At 44.1% G+C, this 26,680-nt stretch overlaps 1 protein-coding gene across 1 annotated transcript in view; it reads right to left on the bottom strand.

Annotated features, from left to right (window-relative positions):
- Window positions 1-24,902, bottom strand: part of FREM2 (FRAS1 related extracellular matrix 2) — a 223,922-nt gene extending 199,020 nt beyond the window's left edge. Inside the window, exons 1-2 of the mRNA XM_030563843.1 lie at window positions 19,772-24,902; window positions 12,239-12,328 (exon numbers count right to left, since the gene is read on the bottom strand). Coding sequence (XP_030419703.1) covers window positions 12,239-12,328; window positions 19,772-24,902 — 5,221 coding nt within the window. The remainder of the gene's footprint in view (window positions 1-12,238; window positions 12,329-19,771) is intronic.
- Between the last annotated feature and the right edge of the window lie 1,778 nt (window positions 24,903-26,680).

Genomic DNA, 26,680 nt, shown 5'->3' with positions numbered 1-26,680 from the left:
CAATATGATGTGCATGTAGCAGGTAATGAGGATGAAGTACTTTCCAGGCCATTAGTAACCACAGAAGATGTTAAACACCATCTGCTGGGGTAAATGTTTTTAAATCAGCAGTACTTGTACCCAAGATTCCTTAAAGAGCTGGCTGAGGGAATCTCTGGCCTGCAGATGTTCATTTTAATAAATCCTGGAATACCAGGGCAATGCCAGAACACTGGAAGAGTCCTAAAGTTGTGCCAATATTCAAAAAGGGCAAAGGGAATGATCTGGGTAACAATAGGCTGGTTAGTCTAACATCAATGCTGGGCAAAACAATAGAAAATCTGATATGGGAATTAATAAAGAGTAAAAGGACAGGAATATAATTAATACCAGTCAACATGGTTTTATAGAAAACAGATCTCATCAGACAAACCTACTTTCATTCTTTGATGAGATTAGAAGTTTGGTTGATAAAGGTAACTATAGAGATTTAATATACCTAGACTTTTGTAAGGTGTTTGACTTAGTACAACATGACATGCGGATTAAAAAATTAGTATTACACAGTATCAGTAAAGTACACAATGAATAGATTAAGAACTGGCTGATATATTTCAAAAAGTAGTAGTCAATGGGAAATAACCATCAAATGGGGATGCTTCTAGTGGGCTTCCGTAAGGATCGATCCTAGGCCCAATGCCATACAATATTTTCAACAATGATCTAGAAGTAAACATAAAAATCACTGCTGAAGAAATCTGTGGATGAAACAAGGATTGGTGGAATGTTAAATAATGAGAACAAGGCAAAAACAATGAAGACTCCTTGTGGCACCCCGAGACTAACAAATTTATTTGGGCATAAGCTTTTGTGGGCTAGAACTTCATCAGATGCATGGAGTGGAAAATACAGGAGCAAGTATAAATACATGAAAGGATGTGGGTTGCGTTACCAAGTGTGATGTCAGTCTAACGAGATAAATCAATTAACAGCAAGATACCACGAGAGGAAAAATAACTTTTGAAGTGGTAATGAGAGCGGTTCATTACAGACAGCTGACAAAAAGGTGTGAGTAACAGTAGGGAGAAATTAGTATTGGGGAAATTAGGTTTAGGTTTTGTAATGACCCAACCACTCCCAGTCTTTATTGACGGTATCCAGTTTACAAATTAATTCCAGTTCTGCAGCTTCACATTGGAGTCTGTTTTTGAAGTTTTTTGGTTTAAGAATTGCCACTTTCAGATCTGTTATTGAGTGATCAGAGAGACTGAAATGTTCTCCTACTGGTTTTGGAAAGTTATGATTCCTGATGACAGATGTGTGTCCATTTATTCTTTTGCACAGAGACTGTCCAGTTTGGACAATGTACATGGCAGAGGGGCATTGCTGGCACATGATGGCATATATCACATTGCTAAATGTGCAGGTGAACGAGCCCCTGATGGTGTGGATGATGTGGTTATGTCCTATGATGGTGTCCCTTGAATAAGTATGTGGATCGAGTTGGCACCAGAGTTTGTTGCAGGGTTTCGTTCCTGGGTCGTGTTTTTGTTCTGTGGTGTGTAGTTGCTGGTGAGTATTTGCTTCAGGTTGGGGGACTGTCTGTAAGCGAGGACTGACCTGTCTTCCCAGGTCTGTGAGAGTGAGGGATCATTCTTCAGGATAGGTTGCAGATCCTTGATGATGCACTGGAGAGGTTTTAGTTGGGGGCTGAAGGTGACGGCTAATGGCATTCTGTTACTTTCTTTGTTGGGCCTGTCCTGTAGTAGGTGCTTCTGGGTACCCTTCTGGCTCTGTCAATCTCTTTCTTCACTTCACTAGGTGGGTACTGTAGTTTTAAGAATGCTTGACAGAGATCCTGTAGGTGCTTGTCTCTGTCTGAGGGATCAGAGCAAATGCAGTTGTATCTTAGAGCTTGGCTGTAGACAATGGATCGTGTGATGTGATACGAAGGAAAGATGGAGGCACATAGGTAAGTACAGCAGTCAGTAGGTTTCCGGTATAAGGTGGTGTTTATTGACCATCGCTTATTAGCACTGTAGTGTCTAGGAAGCTGACCTCTTGTTTGGACTAGTTCAGGCTGAGGTTGATGGTGGGGTGGAAATTGTTGAAATCATGGTGGAATTCCTCAAGGTCCTCCTTCCCATGGGTCCAGATGATGAAGATGTCATCAATGTAGCACAAGCAGAGTAGGAGCATAAGGGGACGAGAGCTGAGAAAGCATTGTTCTAAGTCAGGCATAAAAACAATGGCATACTGAGGGGCCATGCGGGTACCCACAGCAGTCCTGCTGATTTGAAGGTATAAATTGTCCCCAAATCTGAAACAGTGGTGGGTGAGGACAAAGTCACAAAGTTCATCTACCAGGTTTGCCGTGATGGTATCGGGGATGCTATTCCTGATGGACAAGGCAGTAACACAGAGTGATCACATTCGCTTGGTAAGCTGGGCTCTCTCAAACAAAATGTGTTTTAATATAGAAAAATACAAAGTTTAACATCTAGAAACAAAGAATTCAGGCCATGCCTAGAGAATGGGTAACTGCATCCTGGAAAGCAGTGATTGTGAAAAAGATTTAGGGGTCAGAGTGTACATGCAACTGAACATGACCACCCTGTGCAATGCTGTGGCACAACAGGCTAACATGATCCTAAAATGTATAAACAGGGGAGCAGGGAGGTGATTTTACCACTGAATACAAAGTAGGTGAGAGCAATATTAGAATACTGCATCCAGTTCTGGTGTCCACATTTTAAAAAGGATGCTGATAAACTGAAGAAGGTGCAGAGAAGAACCACAAAAATGATTTGAAGGCTGGATAATATGCCTCCCTGTGAGAGATGTAACAAGCTCAATATGTTTAGCTTACCAAAAAGAGATTAAGTTGTTACTTGATTACAGTGTATATCTTCCCATGGAGAAAATACTGGGTATGAAAGGGCTCTTTAATCTATCAGAGAAAGGCATAATAAGAGCTAATAGCTGGAAGCTGAAGGCAGTCAATTATTTTGGAAATAAGGCACAGATTATTAACAGTGAGGGTAATTAACAACTGGAACAAACTACCAAGAGTAGTAGAGATTCTCCATATGTTAATGGCTTCAGATCAAAACTGGATGCCTTTCTGGAAGATATGATTTACACAAACACAAGTTATTTGGTTCAGTGAAGGGGTTTCTCGGTGAAATTTAATGTACAAGAGATCAGACTAGATGATCCTATGGTTCCTTCTAACCTTAAACTCTGTGAACCTATGAGGTGCCAAGTCGAAGATGGACACAGCACAGAATCTACACAAAATCTGAAGCAGGCTCTGCTTTTCCTATTCTAAGTTTCAGCTCTTTATATATTGATATTCTAAAACTTTTCTTTCTTTAAAATTTCTATACCTGTAAGTTTAGCCTCAATCAGGAGCACTAAGGTAACTTTCAATAATAAATCTCTCATTTTTTGTGTGGCTGTCTGTCATTTAATATCTTTGGAGGGGATACCTTTCTATTATGAAGTCTCCCCAATTCTTTATGACTGCTATCACTGTGTCTTAACTTCCCACAGAGGCAGGGATACAGCAGGTTCAGAAAGCAAACTGGACACAAATATCCAGGACGATAGAAGCAACAGGTCTCGTGCCTTTATGAGTAAATGTCTTTTTCTTCTAAAGAAGCCCTGTATTTTAAACCCTACACGCAACAAAGACTGACTTTTAACATGGACATCATCACTCCTCCTTCACTTCACAGTGAGCGTTTGCCATCTGAAAGCCCAGGAGCAAGACCACTTACAGAATCCGATTCTTTTTCCTCAGCTGATAGTGGTGTCTTTCCAATTAATAGCACTAATCCATCCTCTCGCTAAAAGGCTCAGCTACATCAGACTCAAAACTCCTGCCAAAATGCCTTCCGCAGAAGTGAGTTGGGAAGCCGACCAGGGAGGAGTCTATTCATGGAGTCAGTAAGTCACATGATGCAAAACTAGTAAGAATTTGAATATAAAGAGGCAATAAAAGCCATCATACAGTTTTTGCTAATATGCTGTTAAACTTCCAGAAAGAAGGATTATTATGATGGCAAAAGATAAATATGTTTCATTTAAGAAGTATGTGCTGTAATTGTTTAATGCCAACAGATACTTATACTATTTAAATTAAGATATCTCATGTTTTAATGTTCTCCAGTAGATCAAGAATCACTAGCTTTGTTTGTCAGAAAACAATTCTAATATAGCTCTGAAGTTAACCTATATAAAATCAGATTGCATAGACAGTAACTCCTCACTTAAAGTCGTCCTTGTTAACATTCTTTCGTTGTTACGTTGCTGATCAGTTAGGGAACATGCTTATTTAAAGTTGTGCGATGTTCCCTTATAACGTCGTTTGGCAGCTGCCTGCTTTGTCCACTGCTTGCAGAAAGAGCAGCCCATTGGAGTTAGCTGGTGGGGGCTTGGAACCAGAGTGGACTGGCAAGCCCTCTATCAGCTCCCCACTCCCCTAAGTTCCCTGTGCTGCAGCCGCCCAGCAAGCTAGCAAATGCCAGCAGTTCAGCTGTCTCTCTCCCCACTGCCATATGCTGTTCCTGCCCTCTGCCTCAGAGCTGCTCCCGGGAGCTTCTTGCTTGCTGTGGGAGGGGGAGAAGAGAGGGGGGCTAATATCAGGGTGTCCTCCTCCCCCCTGCTCCTGCCATCCACTTACCCCACCTCCATAGAGCAGGGGACACGACAGTGATCTAAAAAGGCAATTTACTTAGAGTGGGATTACCATACTTAAAGGAGCAATGCACATCTCTCTCTCCCTCTCTCTCTCTCTCTCTCTCTCACAGGGAGTGTGTTTCTGTCTGCCATGCTGTCTCTCCTCCCTCTATTCATGCTGCCTTGCAGAGTGTGAGGCTACATTAGGTACCTAAGCAGCCTGCACTCAGGGCAGCCTGCTTTCATGGGGTTGCCTAATCACTTGGCCTTTCACTCTTCCTCTGCCCTTTTTGGCTCTGCTGTTCCAATTGCCTCCCCCTGCCTGTCACTTTTTGGTTTTTTTGCCCTGCTGTTTGTTGTTATCATTGGGTTTGTTTGTTTTCTAACTCAGCTACTCAGAGGACAGCAAACACATTTTTCATACTGGCAGCAAAACACCTATGGCCAGCCCTGTTAAGTAGTTCATGTTTGCACAGAACTTGAGCATACAGAGTATTATCTGAGCCAAATCCTACTTACTTCACTGACCAGAATACTCCCGATGAAATCAGTGGGTCTACTCAGGTGAGCAAGGCAAGCAAAATGTGGCTCTAAAAGAGCTAAACATAACAGAACCAATCCAACTCCTACTGAAGTCAATGGGAGTCTTTCCACCGACTTTAATGGGAGCGGGATTGAGCCCTTTACACTTCCCACTGTAACTACCTGCAGACAAAGGGCATGGGACTTCTCTTATTCTTTACATAGCTCTTAATTTAGCTTGGACTGTTCAGCCACATAAAGCAATGACCAAAAAAACCCCAATGATTCAGTTACAGAAAAGATTTTTTTTTATACTGTAGTGTCAAGCTACTATTTAAATCTTCTGGTGAAGCTTACAGTGAGAAGTGTGGTATGTGGAGAATTGTCTGGACACCAAAACAACTGCAACAAGACTGGCAATAGATCAGAATCCCATGCAGTCATCAGCAAGGGAACATCTACCCTGCAATAAAAGGCCCACCGCACAGCCGCAGCTGACGTGGTCAATTGACTTGGGCCCACGGGGCACGGGTTTTGGGGCTAAAAATTGCCATGTGCACATTTGTGGTAGGGCTCAGACCAAATGCCTACATTGCAATTTTCAGCCCCGCAGCCCAAGCCCTGCAAGCCCGAGTCAACTGTCCAGTGCTCTGAGACTTGGTGCTGCAGGTGTTTTATTGCAGTCTAGACACAGCCCACGTGATGAAAGGTACCACTAGCATAACCCTGGATGCCCCAGTTTTGAGTGCCAAAGAGAAATGTAACTGAACTTTCCTTTCATCACTGACATGCCCAAATCCCACAAGAGAATTCATGCAAGGCTACTCCAAATAATTCTTAACATTTTAGTATACTGATTCTTTAAAAACTGCCAGATATTTTGATACAACTCCAAAACTTCTGTTCCTAAATTATTATACCACATAGTGGAAGCCACATCAGTGTTGTGGCTTCAAAGAAATAGCACTGACACCTGTTTTAACATGATAATTACATCCAAGAACCCCACACTGCTCGTTCTCTTTCTCTCTCTCTCTCTGAAATGAACAAACTGGGAAGGGGGAGGAATTCAAATTCCAAAAAAGTTTTATGCAACGTTTATATAAACAAGGAATATGACCCAGACAAAATAGTGATACTTTATAAGGTTTAATAATGGAAGATTGCTTTAAGTAGTAGACCAGGGTTTCTTTTATTAACATCATTTCTTGTATAAACATATATGGAAACTGTCCATGAAGTTTACCCAGAAGTTAAGTCTGTAAATTAAGCATTTAAAACTATCTTTGAAAAGTTCCTTGATTCTGTGAGGATTTAACCAAGTGGTAAATCAGGAAAGTGTGCTGCAATGTCAAGGTATTTCGGGATCTGAAATGAAAGCCTGGGCTTTCCCAGGCTTTGGCTTACAGACAGAAAAATTCTTCAAAAGAGCCATAATCACAGATTCTTGTTTCTCTCTTTCACTGGGGATCCTGAGCATTCCTTTTACAACCATATGAATCTTTGTTTCCTCATTCAAAATCATTCCACCCTCAAAGCACCATTCAGTAAGGATGGGACTCTTTAAGAAGCAGTTCTGACAGACTCCGAACTGCAGTCTGGGGGTGAGGATTACTGTTGAGACTAGGGGAGGCAGGAAACAGTTTACTCATCCCATGAGATTTTGAAAAGTGTTCCCATCTCAAATCAGGACAAGTCAATCTTGAAAACATTTTGAGATCCAAAAATCCAAAAAAAAACCCCACAACAAGGTTGATTAGGTCAATCAAAATGTTTTGTTTTGATAATTTTGAAGCATTCTGTTTAATTTCAACATCATCTTTTTACATTTTTACTATAAATTAGCTTACATTTTGAAATAAAAATTATTTTTAATTGAAAATTTGAACTTTTTGAAATTGTTGAAAAACTCTATTTTGGCATTTTCAACCCTTTCTCTCCCCCTCCTCCCCATTTTATTTTTAAACAGGAAATTCCTCAGAACCAGCCCCTTTCCCATAAAAAGTTTCAGCTTTGTCAAGTCAGCATTTTCTGGCAAAAAACATTTAACTGAAAAATTCCTGACCAGATCTAGTTGAGACATATCACCTGGATCCCTCCAACCAGGAACTCAGTTCTGTACTTAAGTGCTCTGAGCACCAGATGGCTTGCAGAGGAAGCAGAGGAGGAAACAAACCAAAAAACACTGCCATTAAAAGGGCTAGACAAGAGATGAAAGACTCAGCAACAAGGTCCCCAAATGTAACATACACTGGGGCCAGATTCACGGCAAGTGTAAGTCAAGGCACTTCCATTGAAGTGAATGGTGTTATGTTAATTTATATCAGGTTAAGATCTGGCCTTAAATGTTTCAAAGGTATCTGTCATATTAAAATAGAAAGGATAATTTTATGTGCAAAAAAATGGAGCTATGCCCTTCCTGATGGTACTGATAAAAAAGAAGCTTTTGATCTTCTACTGCCAGCACTGTATGCAGGAATGAGCACAGGATTGGGATCAAACAATGCCTGTACTCCAGTATTAGCTCTAGCAGTCATGGCTGTGCAACTCTAGGCATACGACAACTTTTCTATCAATGTTTTCCCTCATCTGTTAAATGATTTTTCCTCATCTTACAGAGGTATTTGAGGATTAATTAGCTAAGGTCTGTGCAATACTTTGACATTATGGTTCCAGATGCTGGAGTATGTTCTGTCCATTTTGCTCTGCACTAGCAGCAGAATCTGCCCATAAAGTTAATGTAACCCATCTGAACTAGTTTAATGTTTCTTGAGACATGCACCAGACTCCAAGAGGAAAACAACAATTTTTCATAGATTGAACAAGACAGATATTTAGCTCCACATTCTCATTAAGATTACATAAAATAAATCTGAAGTACACTGGGCATAAAATGAAGGTAGAATACAGTCCTTAGATGTCAGCCATGTATTTACTTCAGTCATTTCTTATCTAAGAAGCAAGAATGCTCCACATAGCGGATAAGGGGATATGGTGTGGAATTTTCTGTGAGAGGAACAGGTTTCAATGCACTGAAACAAATTTGTGCATTAACTTTCATTCCAAATGGATTAGTGCCATTTTTCAGAGTTGAAATGCTAACTCTACACATATACAAAAGGCACCATGTATCAGGCGGACCTGACTTCTTTAACACTGCAATGTCGCCATACTTATTAAAGCTTATCATAAATCTATTATACTATGTATAAACGACACAAAGAGTCTGTCTTACACCAATTAAAGGCTCAGACATTTTGAGTTAAAGTTGAATTTCCATCCTCAACCCAATAAATATAGTTATGTACTACAGGAGTCTCTGAAGAGCTTGTGACTCTACATCCCATAAACATGTACTCACAGCAACATGCGTAAAGTCCAGGAGATCAGCCATCACTCTGGATTTCCATTTCTCCCTACCACTGCCACTTCTGCCTCCTGTTTTCTTTCCTGCTTTCTGGTAATATTGGTTCCTTTGTTGTTAATATTAAAATGTCAAGGGATTCCAGGCAGTTAAGATTCAAAATTCACTACATTTAAATGTTTGCTCATATGAAGAGGATAGGGTGACCAGATAGCAAGTGTGAAAAATCGGACGGGTGTGGGGGGTAATAGGAGCCTATATAAGAAAAAGACCCAAAAATCAGGACTGTCCCTATAAAATCAGGACATCTGGTCACCCTAGAAAAGGAGGATTTTTCCAACATTTTTTTTTCTTTTTTCAACCTATCACTACAGTGTGCACGATTAAAAGAAAAAAGTCTAAGTGTGGCTCTTGTGCCACCCATACATAATCAAAAGCCCAGTTTCTGCACCAGGCTCAGCAAGCATGGCTCCCCAGCACCGATGTGGACTCATATTAATGTCAATGGGACTTCACAAAGGTATAGGGGTATGTACCAGCAGATCCCAATACAGGACAGAACAGTAAATCAGATGACGTAGAGTTACCACCATTAAAACCTCAATACAGTTACCACATAATATCTGAGATAGTACAGTTATTTCCTGTTCTAAGAACAGTGAAATGTGTCCAAGAAACCATCCTTATGAAGCAACTTGCTGTCTTAAGAGACTGCCCCAAAGAATTCCCAAACATAGTAAGCACAACTCTGCTGCACCTTTAGTAGAATATCACTTTTGAAAGTGTTTGTTCAATACAGTTTTTGACTTACCTAAAATAATATTTATGGAGTAATTTCAACAAACATTAATTCTTTGATCAAGTCATATTCTGACTGATTTCACTGTGGTTCAACTCATCCAGAGTTAAGGGTTCACATAGAAAGAGTGAATTACTTATTTTTACACCTTTAGGTAATGTACAATAGACATCACAATCTTGTTTACTACTGCAAGACTTCAAAAAGCAATGCTAATTCAAGAGACAGAAATAAAGACAGGAGAAAACTGAAGCATGTCATATATAATCCTATTGTGGGTTTGGGTATTCTGAACTGAACCTTTCACTCCTTAATGTTGTGTTTATTCATTCAGAAGTAGCTGGTTTTGCATCAAGAACACAGAAACAAATATCTGTGCATTACTGACATTCTGCCAAAAATCTACATGACCTGCGCAACACAGGCTTTGATGTCTTTTTGAGGAAGACTGAAATTTAGAAAGACAAGTTTCTGCTCTTTTCTCATATGAAATTATAGCTTCTGAAGAGCCTGCTAGTATAATTTAGTTATTATTCCAAACAAAGAAAACTATTAGTGCCTCAGTCCCAAATTTCATCCCTTCCAAGTTCTTTAGCCAACCATTTCTCACAAAATATGTTGAAATACAATATAACTCAATGTTTTCCATGGTTTAAATAAAGACTACATCATTACTGTTAGTGTTACCTTACCACCTAGGTAAGGTATGTGCAACATGATAATGTATCTGGTAGAGCTCTGTTGAAAATTCCCAAAGAGTTGGAAAATCAACAATCAGCTTTGAAGTAGAATGATTCCTTTTATTATTATGAAAAAATCTCATAATATTACAGGTTACAATTGGACACAATAAATACTGTTGCCCTTCTGCCAAGTGGCAGCAGATGTCCAGGACTTTGGCAAGCTGGCTTCCTAGTAAAAGAAAAATCAGCGACATGGACTCTGGGTGTATGCTATGTGTACCTTGTTTTAGCTACACATATACACCAACAGAAGTAGCCAAACACTACAGAGGCAGATCTGGCCATCAGAAAGCTCTGCCTGTCACCAATGCCCATGTCCTAGGGAGCATATTTGTCTTGACTCTAATCACAGATCAAGGCAGAAAACAAACTCTCCATCTGCTCACATAGCTCTACTCAGAGCCTTCCATAACAAAACTAATACGACCATACTGCTACTCTTCCTAACACTGGAGCTCACACATTAAGAAAAAGAACTTGGGAGACTCCGTGTAACAACGACATTTGGTGACTCTTGCCATAACAATACTATAGTATTTCATGCAAAATATTTCACACAGTGTTTCATACACATATCTGTACTTAACCTTTCATTTCCCTGATCTAGGAATGGGTTTAATTAAAATATTTTGGGAAAATAAGACTGATGCCATAAATAATCAGTTCATCTGGTGTTAATGGCCCAGTACAGATTAGCGATCACATTTTGAAAAGTGGACTTGTAGAAAGAGATCTTCTAAAAACATTAAAATGTATTACTGGCAAGTGAAACCTTAAATTAGAGTGAATAAATGAAGACTTGGCACACCACTTCTGAAAGGTAGCCGACCCTTGTCTTATACAGATCCCTGGCACACACAAGGGGGTACACTCTGTGCCATCCAGAAGGATGGCATAGAGCACCCCACTCCCAGTACATTGCCCACTCCACAAGCCAGCGAGGATGGGCTCAGGGCTATTGCCAACCTCCTATGGGGCAATCTGCTAACTAAGGAGAGGGTGAGCTGAGCAGTTTCTGCTCACAGAGACTGCTATTGCAATTGGTTGTTAGATGGACGGTGCTTCTTGTCTTTGAGTGAGTGAGTGTGTCTGTGTGGTGAGGGAGGGGACAGAAGTGCTGATCACAATGCGGCTCAAAATAGCTTTGTTCTTGAAAAGAGATTTTAGTGTTAAATTAAACTAATTAAAACTCACTGTTGCTTAGACATAAAGCAATTTAATTTATTGAAAAATATATTAAAGCATTCTAACTTAACAATCACCTACCATGCCATAGAGACATCTACACCTAGAAAGATCTCTGGTCATTTCTTAAAATGTAGCTCTTTGATAAAAAGTTAGCCATGTTCACACATATTGTTTCCAAAATCTTGTAGCAATATTTGTTTTGTTCTGGTAAATCATTTTCGCTGAAGAGCAACTGTTAGATATATTTTAAATAGAAACATTTTCCCCCGCCTTCAAAGTCTCAGTTATTGAAATTCATCTGTTATTAATCACTCTGAGTAAGGCCCTGCATGTGACCAAACCCCAATGGATTTGACAGAAAGGATATGCAGAATGGAGACTCCACATGACCTGTGTGCTGAAAAGACTGGGTCCATGATGGCTCCTAATATTCTTCTTAGCATATACGCAATGTGCTTCAAGTGGCACGTGACCAGGATTCATCACCAAATTTGGTTCGCTGGTTAAATCATTAGCATCCCCAGCTTGGGCTGGGTACTGATGGGGAGTGCGGAGAAAGGTATTGGGTCCCGTGGCCAGGAACCCCAACATGGGGCTTCTGAAGTGCAGCAGCCACTACTGCTGCTCATAAGCCGGTGAAGTAATTGCAGAGATATTATGCTGCAACTATGTTTCTGGGTTAGGGATACGTAGGAAAACTGCATAAAGCCCCATAACTTGAGCTTTATGTGGGATTTGAGGATTTCATCCTTTTACCATAGTAGTTAAGTATTTTCACATTGAGTATAGTTACTGTTCCTTCAAAACAACTTTTTGTAGCCACAATAACAATAGTCCACAATATTGAAAAGCACAGAAGCTGGTGAAGTAACAGCTTACACAAGCTTCCTGTAATTAACCTAAACATCTGCATAAGGTAGTTCAATCAACAGAAAACTTCTAGAACAGCTGAGTACTTACCACCATCTTCAACAGTAAAACGGAAAAGGTCACTTGTGGCATTTTCACCTTCTCTTAAAACATAGCATATCTTCATGTCATCAATATCAGCTGGAAAATGTCAAGACAAACACATTTTAACTTAAATGTAAACAAAAACAGTTTGAATAGGAACACTTAACAATTATCATTAATTTGTTCGTCAGAGGTCTGACTTCACTATTAGGTGATGTCTAAACTGCAGTGTTAATCCAGATTTAGGAGACACTGGGTTTGTTAAAATAGGGCTTGAGCATCTACACTCATTTTTAACCCCAGGCTAGAAATTGTTGAACCTTGGGTCCCAATCTGGGGCTCCAGAGTCTACAATGCATCGCCTGGCCCCGAGTCCAACCACCCACATCCCAGATTTCCTAGTGCCCTCCCAAAATGTGACCAATTTTTGACCTTTACTTGTGGAGTTCTGTGGGAAAACTTGACTGTCCACCAAACTTTACTGTCCAGAAGACAAAGAAAATCAGCGCAGGGGATTGTGGGATACTTTTGGTAGACTCCCAGAGCACGAGTCCAGTGCGGCTGTGTGTACACTGCAAAGCAATATGGCTTGAACAATAGGTCCTGGCTTGACTCATGGGACCCTGGGTCCGAGCCCTGTGTTAGCATGATTTATGTGCACTTGGAAGGGGGGTTAGGCTTGAGTCTGAGCTCAAACAGAAGCCTAGGCTTACACTAGACATACTCTTACAGTCAGAGGATTTCAGTATTAATGGACTGCATGTTTTAAAAAAACAGTTCATTGTTTCATCCTATTTGATAAACAGAACCCAGAAGAAATGTGCATTCATGTGTGTTATGAGTGCTGGTAAGAAGGTATGGTCATTGGTGAGGGTTTTACATGGTAGGGGGAGGTGTTTTGTTCTTGTGTAGCACTTTGTTCAGCTGAAATCATCACTAAGGGCCTGATTTTGCTACTGTGACTTATGCTGACTAGTACCTCACTCTGTAAGTAGTCTAGAATATGGTTCTACTCAACACAGATAAAGGTTGCAGAACTGGTCCTGAGTGCCTTGCCACTCATTCTGAAACATCTGCTAACTTATAGGATTAGTGCCCTCTACAGTTACATGAGGTGTGTCAAGCATGATCATTCAGACCACTGTGTAACACTGGTTTTCTGGATCAACAAGCCGTCCAGCAACAATTTGGACAATAAAAAAGGAGAAAAGGGATCTGTCTTGCTGGTTGTACAAATAGGGAAAATATTGACACTCAAAAGAAACCTATTGCCATTGCTTACCACCACTAATGAATGCTATTGCAAGGAGGTACACTTCATAGACTAAAAGAGAATGAAGGAGCCAAGATAGATTATTGTGACCTAAAAGTGCACAACATAGGAATGTTAGTAACAACAAGGTTACTGATGCTAGAACCCATGTTACTTGCCTACCTCTTTCAAACCCATCCTCTGAATTCACTCTTAGAAGAAGCTTTTATTAAACTATAAAAACTTAAAAATCAAACAAGGAATTATTCTATGCTATATTTTAATTGCATTATTTCATGTCTTTCCTTATTTATTTGTGCTAAAACTTGCTTTTTTCATTTTAATTATTGCACTGAATTCAAACATGCCTGTATGCAATGTGTTTGATGTCAAACAGGAACCATGAAGCCAAATTCTGCCCTTTCTTATACAACACCAAACTGAAGTGAAACCAACCAAGTCCTTTAAATCCCAGTTCAGTGCCCTTGTCACTAGACCATCCTTCCTATAGACCATTTACTCTACAGAATATGGCCTATAATCTTTATAACTGAGCCATCACAAACAGAGGTACTCAGCCACTAGTGATGCACTGAAAAACCTAGAAATTCAGTTAAATGAAGTAAGAGAGAATTCAACTTATTTAGTTTAACAGATGTTGAAACACCAGTTGCAGCAAAATAAATAGAAGAGAAAAAAAGCAAAAGGCAAAACAGTTATTTGTTAATATGGGCTTTCTCGTTTCTTTATGGGGTGACATGAATTCTTTAGTAAATATAAACTTGTCCTTGTCACTTACTTTGAAAGAGAAATCCTTTGTTTCTCCCAACCATTTAGGGCATCATACCATGAACAATTTTAGACAAAAGTTTAGAAAGTGATAGCATTTAAGTGGAACTCAAGTATCCTACAGATTCTCCCCACAAGTCAGGACATGTGTATCGGTTGGTAAAAACATGTCAAAAGCACTTCTGTTAGAGGTTGTGTGTCCCTCTGCATAGTAGTTCAAAAACCAGACATGTATCTTTTATGTTAAATTATTATCTTTAGTACATATTTTTTACTTTCTTTTAAACAAAGAACTCCTGGAGTAATAAAGAAGTTGCAAGTGAATATCCTCATGTCAATATGGCAAAAAAATTAAACTCTGATCCTGCAAACAAACACTTACACAAGTGCTTAGCTTTACACATACAAGTAGTCCTATTAAAGTCAATTGAACTAACATGCATAAAGCCAAGCATTCAAGTAAAGGTTTGCAGGATCAGCTCCTAAAACGATAACATCTACCAAAATTTTATATTCAGATAAAGTATCCTATAGTGACGTCTTTCTTTGTGTTTGTTAAATACATATTAGCGTTATTTGACCTAACTTACATTATCCCTCCATAGCTCATTTGATTACACTAGCACTTTCTTAGTTGCAAGCAGTAATGCAGTCCTTTGTGATTGCAAACTCAGCTAAACTCTTGCTGAACAGTTTCTGGAATTGTGGCCTGATCTGTAATCCTATAGTTTTGTCTTTGGTAAGGGTTACATAGATCTGTTAGCCACACAAGATCAGAAATTTGATTTCCCAGTTAAAATTATGCCAAACTCATTTGATTGTCATGAGTTTTCCCCCAATAATGTACCTTTATTTAATTTAATTTATTTATTGAGAGAGAGCGAGAGAGAATGCCTTCAAAAGCACTTGCCTCAACAGGGGAAGGTGTGGAGCCACACCACGCCAGGGGAAGTTCAGAGAGGAATTTTGATGAAGAATCCTGATTACAGCACATTCACTAAATCCCATGCACAGGGCCAGAGCTGTTGGCAGGTGTACTAGAGCCCAGGCAATGATCAGCCCTCCTCGCTGGCCCCTTTGGGATATCATGTGCCCCAGAGGATTGCGCCTTATTTTTGCACACAATTGTAAAACGGGCTTCTTTTGCTTTCACTCCCTGACACACCCACAGAGCTGCAGGTCATGCTCTTGCCCTTAATAATCAAAGCTAACCAAATTGGATTGAGTAGCCCCCTAAATAATACTTAGCACTTATACAGCAATATGCATGTTCAAAACACTGAAAAACAGCAGCTAATTAAAAGCGACATACATTTTATTTTCCTTAATGGAAAAGACTTGGCAGTTCATTAATAGGGTTCCCCTGTTCATAGTCAATTATCTAATCTTAATGAGTATCTTCTATGAACAAATTCCAGCCCTAACTTGCAGAGATGAGTGCTGTGCGATTATGCATAAGCAATTTTCTTAGTAAATATTTTTGTCGTCAGTAGAACTGAGAGTTTGAAATTACTGGCTGGGGAGGGATTTTTGTTTTCATACATTCTCCACCTTTAAAATCCTTGCAAGCCTAAGGCAAGCTATGTGAAAGTAAATGGAGAAAAGAAAAAAATAAATAAATAAAGCATAAGAATGTAATGCTTTGAAGTTGAAAAAACTTGAGTACTAGAAAATAGTTTTATTATACATTTTCAAATGTTACTTAGTAGTTGGGCCTGTTTGGGAAACATCTGATCATTCTACTTTGCTATCTTTTTTCTTCTTCTTTATATGACATTAATATTTTTAAGCATATGGAAGAAGCGAGAGGAAGAAGCAATCCTGTACGCTTGCAAAATCTTGGAACTTATCAGCCTGGGGCTCAACTCTGCTAACTTGCAATTTACCCATGTGACTGTTATTTGTATTATTTTAGTGCCTAGGGGCCCCAGATATGGAGCAGGACTCCACTGTACCCCAATTAAGTCCACTGACTACTCATGTGAGCAAGATGCTACCTAATGTAAACCTAACAAAAATATTTAACTTACATTAGTAACCTAAACCAACCCATATTCTGTAGCTAAGCAAAGGAAGACATACCGCAGGGACAAAACCCGAACTGGATCATCAACTGTCAGTGCAAACTCCTCTAGTACGTGGTGTGTCCAGTTACTGCTCTGGAGTTTTCAACTGGAGTTTGTGGTTTATCTTAAATATTTAGGTGATTTTCTTTCTAGTATTTGGTAAAATATTAGCAGCTATGGAAAAAGCAGCCTTCTCAAACAGTAAACAAAAAGTTGTTGTGTGGCTAACATTTTTCCCCACTGGGGATCTCAAATCAGAGGAGTTCTCTCTTTCTATGAAATCTGTCTGCTCATTAATACAATTACAGAGGCACCATCTTAGGGATGTGAAAACAATGTGGGCAGAAGTGTCCTCCCCCATGCTAGGTTCACCATCCAGTAGCTAAGAGAGGGGTTAGGACCAGAGCCTTCAAACTGCTGCATTCCTCCCGTAAGAGGCTGAGCTTTATCAGCACCCAGTGACATTCATAAATGTTGAGAGCATTCAGCTCCTCACAGAAGGTTCTCTGTATGTTGCAGGATAGGGCCCTTAAAAAGGGAAAAGATATAAGATACAAAAAGAAATAGATAGATGGCAGTAGGAGACTCATGGAGTCAGTAACAGGAAACTCCCATTGTCAAAATTGACTCTTAACAGTCTCAAAAAAGGGGACAGGGGGAACTGTACTCTCAGTGGTCCCCAAAGATGGGAAAGTCCAACAGGAAGAAAGAAAGGCTGTTGCCTTGCATGTTGTGGAATTATTTATACCAGTGAGAGTGAACGGGGTGTAAAAGGCTACCCATTCTGGACCTGGTAATGTTTTACACACTTCACGCCAGTGTAATGGCTACACAAGGTACAGGGCATCAGCAAACTGGGCCCAGAATTCTGTATAGGCTCCTCACTCTGCAGGACTGAGTAATCTTCTCTCACTACCTGCTGAAACTTAAACTTTCTAAGTCTAGCCAAGAAGCTGTAGCTCTGCAGCACAGATAACCCTCTCCGCACACCCAGTAAGAGATATGGTGAAGAGGGCATCGGGGGTGAAAGGATGCATCAATGATCTTTCATCCACAGCTTCCACCTCCAGGTTTGCCCTACTAATACTCCTGCAGCTTCCTTTCCCAGTGGAGCATTTTTCCCTTTCCCTCTTCCCAGCAGGGCTGATGTCACCTTTCTTCACTTGAGGAGCTGCACTTGCCCTTGATTAGGGCCTTCCAATTTTGCAAGACTGCAGCCCCTAACCAGAAGTTCCTCCCATGCCTTTCCCTGCCTAGAGTTTCCTCCACTGCCCTGCTGTGGGACTACTCCTTTTCTCCCCAAAACTGCTACCTTCCCCAACCCATACCTCCTGCTCTCCTGTTCTTTACTCCTTCACCTGAAGGCACCTACCAAGTTTGCCTCCCTTCTCTTGGAAGCACATGCTTCTTGCTGTGACTGTTCTGCATGCCTACATGACCTAGTTTTTTCCTACAACCAGTGGTAGACTACTGCAGACAAGGTGCTGCAGGCCACTGGCATTTTAATAAATATGCTGTATAAACCTGCTCTGAGCAGAGACACACACAGTGCACTTAAGAACACCAGTGCCTGATCTAAGCCTTAACTACACTAGCATTACCACCATCAGCACTGTTGTTGGAGACAGCAGCTGGTAGAAACAGTGGAAAATTTTTGGCAGAAAAGCCCAGGGGCAGACACACCATAGTATGGGTGTGTTGCAGGGAAATGTGGAGGGAAGTAACTCCAATAGTTGCACATGTCTGAATTGGGATTAGGTAATTAATCATTTATATGGCACCAGGGTTGTAAACGCTGCTGAGTACAGCATGCAGAGTTTCAATGCTTGGCCTCTTAAACATCCCATCTCTCCAACAGGTCCACTCTTCTGCTGTGCAGGATGTAGCAGCCAGAGGGCTGCATATCTGTTAAACAAAGTGGGTGGGCTGAAAAAGTGGCAGGCAGTAACAAGCTGTCAGTATTCTCACAACTGAGCCTCCTTGCTTATCTGGAATGCTGCACTGTGGTTTGCTCCTAGGAATACACATGAGCCAGTCTATTTCAAATGTAAGACAAAGCCCTCAAAAAGGAATATTTCCACTCAGGAGTGCATACTCCCTACTGCTCTGTACTTCTTCCTGATACTCACCACTTCAAAAGGTCCTAACACAACATCATTGGGAATGTTTCTTTATACATCAGCTGTGTTGGTTCCCACAGTTTAGGCAGCTTGAATTTCCTGCCATATATCAATGATTCGGGGCCCTTTTTTTTTTTAAGGTTTGCCCATCACTGCAAGTCTTGGAATATCTTTGGCATTCAGTCAAAATATGTAAGGTTTGTGGGGTCTGTTTGCTGGATTTGCAACTCGAGCAAACAAACTCACTACAACTAAGGCTCCACAAAGCACTATTTCACTTTTACTCAGTCAGCTATTAATTAACAACATAATACTGAAAGCTCCCCAGTGGATAGATAATACACCCTTTTTGACTGAAGGTTATTCCACAGCCTTGTTTTAAGGCTTTATTTCAGTGCATATAACATATGTGGTGTCCATCTTAACTCTGCCAACTAGTACAGTTTAAAAAAAAAGCAGCATCAACATAAATATTTACATTACCTCTTTTTTACCACAGAGATTTGTGATTTAAAGTTTGTGCAATTAAGGCAATAAGGTAGCCATGAGATATTTGCTTCCTGGGGTTAGGGATTATTTTAAACTATATAAAGTGCACCCAGGCAGTACATGACCAGCACCTTAAATATGCTTGGATAGTTACTAATGCAGCAGTCAACTATTATTATTTTCTAAGGAAAACAATTTGAAAAAATAAAAAGTTATGAGTTTCTGTTTTATGGACTAATCCTGTAACCTGTACTGATGTTGAGTAGCTAGACTAAGCCCTTGAGTAACTGATACTCAACATGAATACAAAGCGCAGAATTACTTAAATTGTAAAATCTTCAGGGCAAGGACTGTCTTATTGTTTTTGTCTGCAGTGTTGTTGTAGCGGGGCTGGCCCCTCAATATTAGGGACAAGGCAGGTGAGGCAATATCTTTTTCTGAGCCAAGGTCTCTTCGTGAAAGAGACAAGCTTTCAAGCTACACAGAGCTGTTCAGCTGTGTAGCTCGAAAGCCTGTCTCTTTCACTAACAGAAGTTGGTACAACAAAAGATATTACCTCACCTACCTTGACTCTCTAATATCGTGCGATATTACCTCACCCACCCTGTCTCTCCCATTCTGCTCGTACAGTACCAAGCACAAGTGGTAGCTGTTCTCTGTTGGAGCCTGAACACTACTACAACTATACATTTTAAAAAAAAATCAGACCCTTAATGCTGTAAACAGGCTCTTTCTGGGATCAATTATTTCAGAATTAAATATGCTTCATTTCTGCATGTATGTTTCCAGTGCTCTAAAGAAAGAGTACCAGACACGGAAATACCTTGTGTGAACTGAGTGATACTATGGTTGCCTTTTCCCAGGTGGATCAGGAAGCCATGGCGAGGAGCCTCTGTGATCCTGATCTTGAGGGTAACGTGCAAGCTGTCCCGGTCTTCCACTTTGAATACTTTGTTGGTAATCATAAAACCCAAGTGGCCAGTGGTCAAAACACGGAGAGAAGGGGCACCCTTATTTACTACAATTTGGGGTACACTATTGTCCACAGCCATTATCCGAATGTTCATTGTTTGGGGTTTCCTTGTTTCAAACACAGTGTCAGGGAAGACATAGAAATCAGTATGGGTCCCATCTGTAACAGTGAAAGAAAAGCTGTCTTCAGCTGACTCTGTGCCATCATGCTTGTAGCTTATAAGATTTTCATTCAGATCTTGTTTGGTAAAGGATGTAACTGGCTTGGTGTTATTGAACATGAGCTGACCATGAACTGGCACTTGAGTGATAATAAATTTAAGCAACATATCAGGGGTGTCTCTGTCTTCCACTGTTAGTTCAAAGGGGGTTATCAGTTTATTTTCACTTTCACACACCAACAGGTTATGGATTGTGACCACTGGCTTTTTATTATCCACATCACTAATGGAAATTCGGAAAGTGCGAAATACTGGGTTATAACCATCAGTCACTTCAAACTCAAAGCTGTCCATTTTCACCTCATCTTCTGAGGTGTGAATGTAGTAGATTTTATTGCCTGCTAACTGGAGCTGAGTGAAGGTTTTGATGGGCACTCCCAACTGATCCGTACATTCGAGATGGCCACGAACAGGTGCTCGGGTAATACTGAAAATCAAGTTCTCATCTGGGCTATTCAAGTCACTGGTGCTCAATAAATCAGTGGTAAGTGTAACTTTTCCACCTTCCTTCAAAGACACCCCTTTGCTGATCACATCTGGGAAGACAATATCAATGCTACCTATGGTCACATAAAAATATCGGTCAATGAGAGGATTTATCCCATCTGTCACATCAAATTTGATAAGATCCCGCATACCTTCGTGGCCAAAATGCATGTACTGAATTAAGTTTCTGTCCACTTCATCTTGGGTAAAGTTCATTCCCAGTGTGATATTCTCAACCCCACCTGAAAGCTTTATTCTTTGTAAGAGGCCTTGTCCTGGACCATACCTTATAATGTAAGTCAAGGTTTTGTCTTCAGAATCTAGATCAGTAGCCTTCAGTATTCTGTTGTGGATGATTTTAGTCTCCCCTATTTCAAGTTCCAGCCCATCATTGATGGTCATTCTGGGTGTTTCATCATCTACAGGAATAACCATGATTAGCACAGTTTTCTCTACAGCATGTTTACCATCTGTGAGTTTCACCTCAAAGCTGTCTTCCTTTGTTTCAGAGTCATCATGTTCATAGATAATGCTGGAGCTCTCAGTTATCTGAGACAGGGTGAAGCTCTCCACTAAGACCGTCCCATTGATCAGCTGGTTCACAATGTGGCCATGCTTGGGAAACTTAGTGATAGCGAAGGTCAGTTCATCAGCAGGTATGTCCCCATCTGCTGCATTGAGGATAGGAGTATCGATAACCAGGCTCATGCCTTCCATCACTACAAACTCTCGCATAAAGATTTCAGGCTCTTCGTCATTGGTTGGGACAATGACAATGGGGAAGAAGTGCCTTTCAGAAAAGTTAATGCCATCAGAGCAGCGGAAAGTGAACCTGTCTTCAACAGGCTCCACACCCTTATGGATGCTTTGAACGTAATAAATGTGCCCTTGCCTGACATCTTTCAAAGTAAAGGCACTTATAGCTGTACCTGCTCTGGATTTTTCAGATCCTAGGGCTGGAGAGATGTTTTCTACATAACCAGAGGTGGGCTGTGCAACTATGGTGCACAGAATATCATCACCAGGTGTATCCACATCTTCAGTCCTTAAGTGGGCATGTGTAATGACCCTTTTGTCACCCTCCACTACAATTAAGTGTTCCCCCACAAAAACCTCAGGGGCTTGACTGTCAACAGGAAGGATGGTCACCAGCACTGAAACTCCATGAACAACATTGCCCCCAATGCTCCACTCTTCAGACAGGTCAGACAAAGTGAGGTTAAAAGTATCTTCTTTGGGTAGCAGCCCTATTTCACCACCCGTGTGAGCATATACCACAGCCCCATCCAGCAGGTCTCTCTGGGAAAACCTCTCTGCAGGGACCCCCTGGACCAGGATGTCCCCATGTTGGGGAGGGTCCTCCACAATGAAAGTCAGCATCAGATCATCTGTATCCTCATCCGTGCCCTGGATGACTTTAGTGGTGATCTCAGCAGCACCATTCTCCAGCACATCCAAATAGGAGCCAAGTGTCCCTGGGGGCAGCCGTAAGGTGGGCACCTCATCATCCACAGGATGCACAGTCACCTTCAGTGTGATGGGCACCACATGGACCCCATCACTCACATCCAGGCTGCAGGCATCACTGTGAGACTCAGTACCACTGTGCACATAGACCACCCTACCATGTTTAATGTCCTCCAAGCCAAAGCCTGCTCCCATGGCCAGGTTATGCCCAGAGAGCTGCAACTGTCCATGCTGGGGAGCCTGGGTCAGGGTGAACTGGAGGTGAGTGGGCTCAGTGTCAGTGTCGCTAGCATCCAGCTCAGCCAGGCCCAGCACATGACTGCCTCCCTCATGCACAGTAAAGCCGCTGTTGGTGATCTCAGGGGGCTGGTTGTCTATGGGCTGCAGGTAAATGGTGAAGGTGCCTTGGGCAGTATTACCAGCTGCATCCTCCACCCGGTACTGGAACTGGGCCAGGCGGGGAGCCACCCCCAGCTCCTGCTGTGGGGGCCGGTAGGAGATCTTGTGGTGGTTGATCTGGGCCTGGCTGAAGTGCATCACCTCCACTGAGTGGTCATCGGTCAACACCAGGGATCCCAGGCGGGTGCCCTTGCCCCCCCAGGGGTGGTTGGAGTCTGTGTCAGTAGGGGGCTGGGTGACAGTATAGTGGATCTCCCGGTCCCCAGAGTCCTGATCTGTGTAGCGCAGGTGCTTCCTTCGCAGCGGGGTCACCTGTTGCTCAGCCACCACCAGGCGCAGGCTGCTGCCACCATGAAGCACTGGGGCCAGGCGGTCCACTGGGTGCACTCGGACCACAAAGCTCTGGGGCCCGGAGCGGTTAGGCGGGTCATTGTCATCCTGGACCCTAAAGACAAACTGGTCCAGCACCACCCTGGGGCCAGGGCTGTGGGGCCCAAGGTGCTTGTAGAAGAGCCGCCCCTCCACAATGTCCTGCTGCAGCCACTCACTCACCAGCCTCTCGTACATTGGTGGGTCCCCGGGCAAGCCCAGCACCGTCCTCCAGGGGGAGCCCCCGTTCTCACCCTCCCAGTCTAGAGATGGCTGGGCCTGACGGAGCAGTAGCTGCCCTGCAGCAGGTCCGGACTCCAGCACAAAGCGCAGCGTAGCGTCATCTGAGTCAATGTCGGTGGCACTGAGGGTGCGGGCGAGGATGGGGGCTATGTCACCTTCGGCCAAGGACAGCCCCATGTTGGCGTTGAGCAGGGGTGGCTGGTCATCAGTGGGCACCATGGTGATGGGGAAGAGAAACTCGACACGGTGCCGGGCACCACCATCCTCCAGCTGCAGCACCAGATTGTCACTGAGCGGGGACTCGCTGCCATCGTGCTGGTAGATGACACGGCCAGCTGCCAACTCGGCCACCGTGAAATGCTTGCGGGCCTGGGGCTCCTCCAGCAGGGCCAGGTGCCCGTGCCGCAGCCCAGCCACCACGCTGATCTGCACCTGCTCCAGGTCATCCTCGTCGCTGATCAGCAGGCTGGGGCTAGGGCCCGGGCTGGAGAGCGGCCGCGACTGCCCCTCGTAGAGCACCAGGCCTGTGTTGCGGGTCACCACGGGCGCCAGCGTGTTCATGGGCTTCACCACGATCATGAAGGCGAAGGGCTCGGAGGCAGCGCCCTCGGGGTCCAGCACCTCCAGCTCCAGCTCGAAGAGCCGCTCCCTGGCTGAGTCCTCTGCAGGCGGCTGGTAGGCGACCCGCAGCTCCCGTAGCTCCCGCTGGCTGAAGTAGGCGATGGGCAGGCTGCGGTCGTCGGTGCTGACCACATGGCCCTGGCCTGGCCCGAAGGGGGAGGTGATGTTGAAGAGCAGCAGGTCCGGGGCGGACTCGGCGTCCTCGGCCGCCAGCATGTCCGGGGTGAGGGCGGTGAGCACGAACTGGTCCACCTCCATCATCAGCATGGCCACGAAGCTGGGCCGGGGCGGCGTGTTCTCGGCGCCCGCCCGGATCCGCACCAGCACCTGGAAATGCTCCCGCTTCACCAGCGCGCCGGCGCCCGCCGCCTCCCGCAGCTCCACCACCAGGGGCAGCGAGTCCCGGTTCGGGGAGCGGCCGGCAGCCGCGTGCCGGTAGCGCAGCCCCAGCCGCAGGAACTCCTCGCACTCCCACCAGACCGAGGGCGACGGGGCGCCGGCCGCCGACGGATGCCACGGGGCAGGCGGCTGGCCGAGGAGCTCCCCGTAGCGAGGCAGCCCGCCCAGCCCCGGCAGGGCGCCCACCCTGCAGCGCTGGCTGCCCGGCTGGAAGGCGAACTCCAGGCTGCGGCCGTCCAGCGCGTTGCTGGTGCCCAGCAGGCTCTCCACGGTGAGGGGCAGGTTGCGGGTGACGATCTCCAGCTGGGCGAAGAGCACCTCCACCTCCAGCGCCAGGGGCAGCACCACGGCGCGGCTGGGCGAGTCGTAGCGCAGCTGCAGGCGGACCCGGTCCCGGGACGGGCTGCGGGAGCCCAGGTGCCAGTACGTCACCTCCCCGGCGGCGAAGTCGCAAGGGAAGCGCTGCGGGATCAGGCGGCCCGGGCGCAGCCACAGGGGGTCGTCGTCCAAGACGCGCAGGTGGCAGCGGTCCCCCGGCTGCACCTGCAGCACCAGGTCGCTCAGCGGGTCCAGCCAGACGGAGCGGCCGAAGGGGACGCGCAGCCCGCGGTTGGCCACCACGATGGAGGCGTCTTCCTGGGGTCCCAGCGCCGAGGGGTAGGAGAACGCGCGGCTGCCCGGCGGGGGCGGCTGCTGCGCCCGGACCCCGCCGCCCCTGCCTGCCAGCAGCAGCAGCAGCGCGGGCAGCAGAGTCCGTGCGGCGGGGCTGCCCTGCATGGTCCCCGCCTGCCGAGCACAAGCAAAGCGAGTCCCGTCTCCGCAGGCGCAGGGTCCCCGCTGCGCAGCCAAACCCTCTTCCCCTGCTGGCAGCCCCCGGGCCCGAGCCGCCGCCACACCGCGCTCCACAGCCTGGCGAGCAGCCTGCGCTATAAACTCGCCCCCTAGCCCGCCGCGAACAGGGGAACGCTGCGAAACCTCGCCCTGTCCCCCTCCCAACTCTTCCCACGATGTCCAATAAGCACTCAAGGGAGCGCTGTCGGCGGCGGCGATTGGCCAGCAAAACTTGCCAATCACCCAAGTGGCGAGGGGACAGAAACACCCCTCCTTGCAACAGGTTGCTTAGAGGGAAGCCGCGGGGAAAGCAGCGGAGCCGCTCCTCCACCCCCCACCCCCCCAAAGGGGGGGTTAGCAACAAACGGGAGCTGGGGGGAGCGAGTAGGCTGCTTTCCCCGTGCCATTGGCAGCAGCAGGGGAAACAGAGTCCTGCAAGCGCAGGGACGGCGTGAAGCAGGAGGGAGTGCAAAATCTCTGGGAAAGGCCAGCAGCCAGATCCTAGGGTGTTAAAAGAGCCTGCCGAGCATCCCTCTGCAAGGGGGGAGTCTTGCCCCTGCCCCAGGGGGTGGGGAGGCTGGGCTGTAACACACCCCGCCCCGCGAAAGCTTATGCCTCCCCCAAAACAGTTAATCTCTAAAGTGCCACAAGGACTCCTCGTTGTTTTTACAGCCTTCAACTTCATCGTTAACAAGGCGTCATTCCGCCTCCCAGTGACTTAAACTACTCCCGGCTAGTGCAGCTTCTATAAACTAGCTCCTAGAGTAGAGGAAATAATGTTGGGAATTGCTCAGGGGAACTATGAGTTAATAAATCCAAGAATTAAAGGAGGGAGTACTTTCTTTTCTTTCCACGGCTAAAAGAAGGAGACGGGTTGTCTGTAATTGGCAAGAAAGACAAATTAATAGGGAGATAGAGGGAGGGAGGATGGTGAAGGTGGAAAACCGGAGGAGGTTAAGGAAAAAAGTGCCCCGAGGCACTGAGAAAGCAGGCACGGTGCAAAGCTGTCATTTGAGAGATATATGACTCTGCTTTTGTTGCAATAATTAGAGTGCAAACTGTGTTAGAAAGCTGCTTGTCAGCATCACATTTCTTTGCACCAGAAGGAAAACTGATAAATATCTGTAGGGAAAAACACATTAAGTTATTATCTAGTTTCACTCTTAGGCGTTGAGTTCGTTTAGCGGTGGAAAAATAAGTTTAAATCTCTTTCTGGCCCATTTGTTTGTAAGTTTGGGTTTAAAAAAAATAGAAACTACACAGAATAGAAACATGCAAAGGAATTAGTTTCCCTTTGGATTGTAATAAGGGAACATGGCGTTTCATTCATCAAGTTTGTTATCTCAACCTCTATCTCTGATGAAAATGGAAATGCAATCTGTAAAAACAGCTCTGGAACAGAGTTAGAGGCAATTCAAAGCAAAAAGGATGTGGGGGAAATAAGTCTTAGAAAACAGATTATTTTATCTAAAAACTAGTTGAAATTAGTCAATGGCTATGCTAAGGGGACCATAATAAAGCAAACTATTATTGTCTAGATGGTGCATTGAATGTGGAAGTCTAGGTGGCAACAGCCCTGGAATACTTCATGAAAACAACTTATTTGTATTATTGATATGGACACAGCTGAAATTATTTTAGCAATTTGGTATGATGGATATCACTGAGCTGACACCTGTACAAGCTTAGATGGGTCACTCTGTGGCCGGCAAATCTAGATTTAT

This window comes from Gopherus evgoodei, chromosome 1, assembly GCF_007399415.2.
Source record: "Gopherus evgoodei ecotype Sinaloan lineage chromosome 1, rGopEvg1_v1.p, whole genome shotgun sequence".
NCBI lineage: Eukaryota > Metazoa > Chordata > Testudines > Testudinidae > Gopherus > Gopherus evgoodei.
The sequence above is the reverse complement of the archived record's forward strand: the minus strand, read 5'-3'. Positions and strand labels throughout refer to the sequence as shown.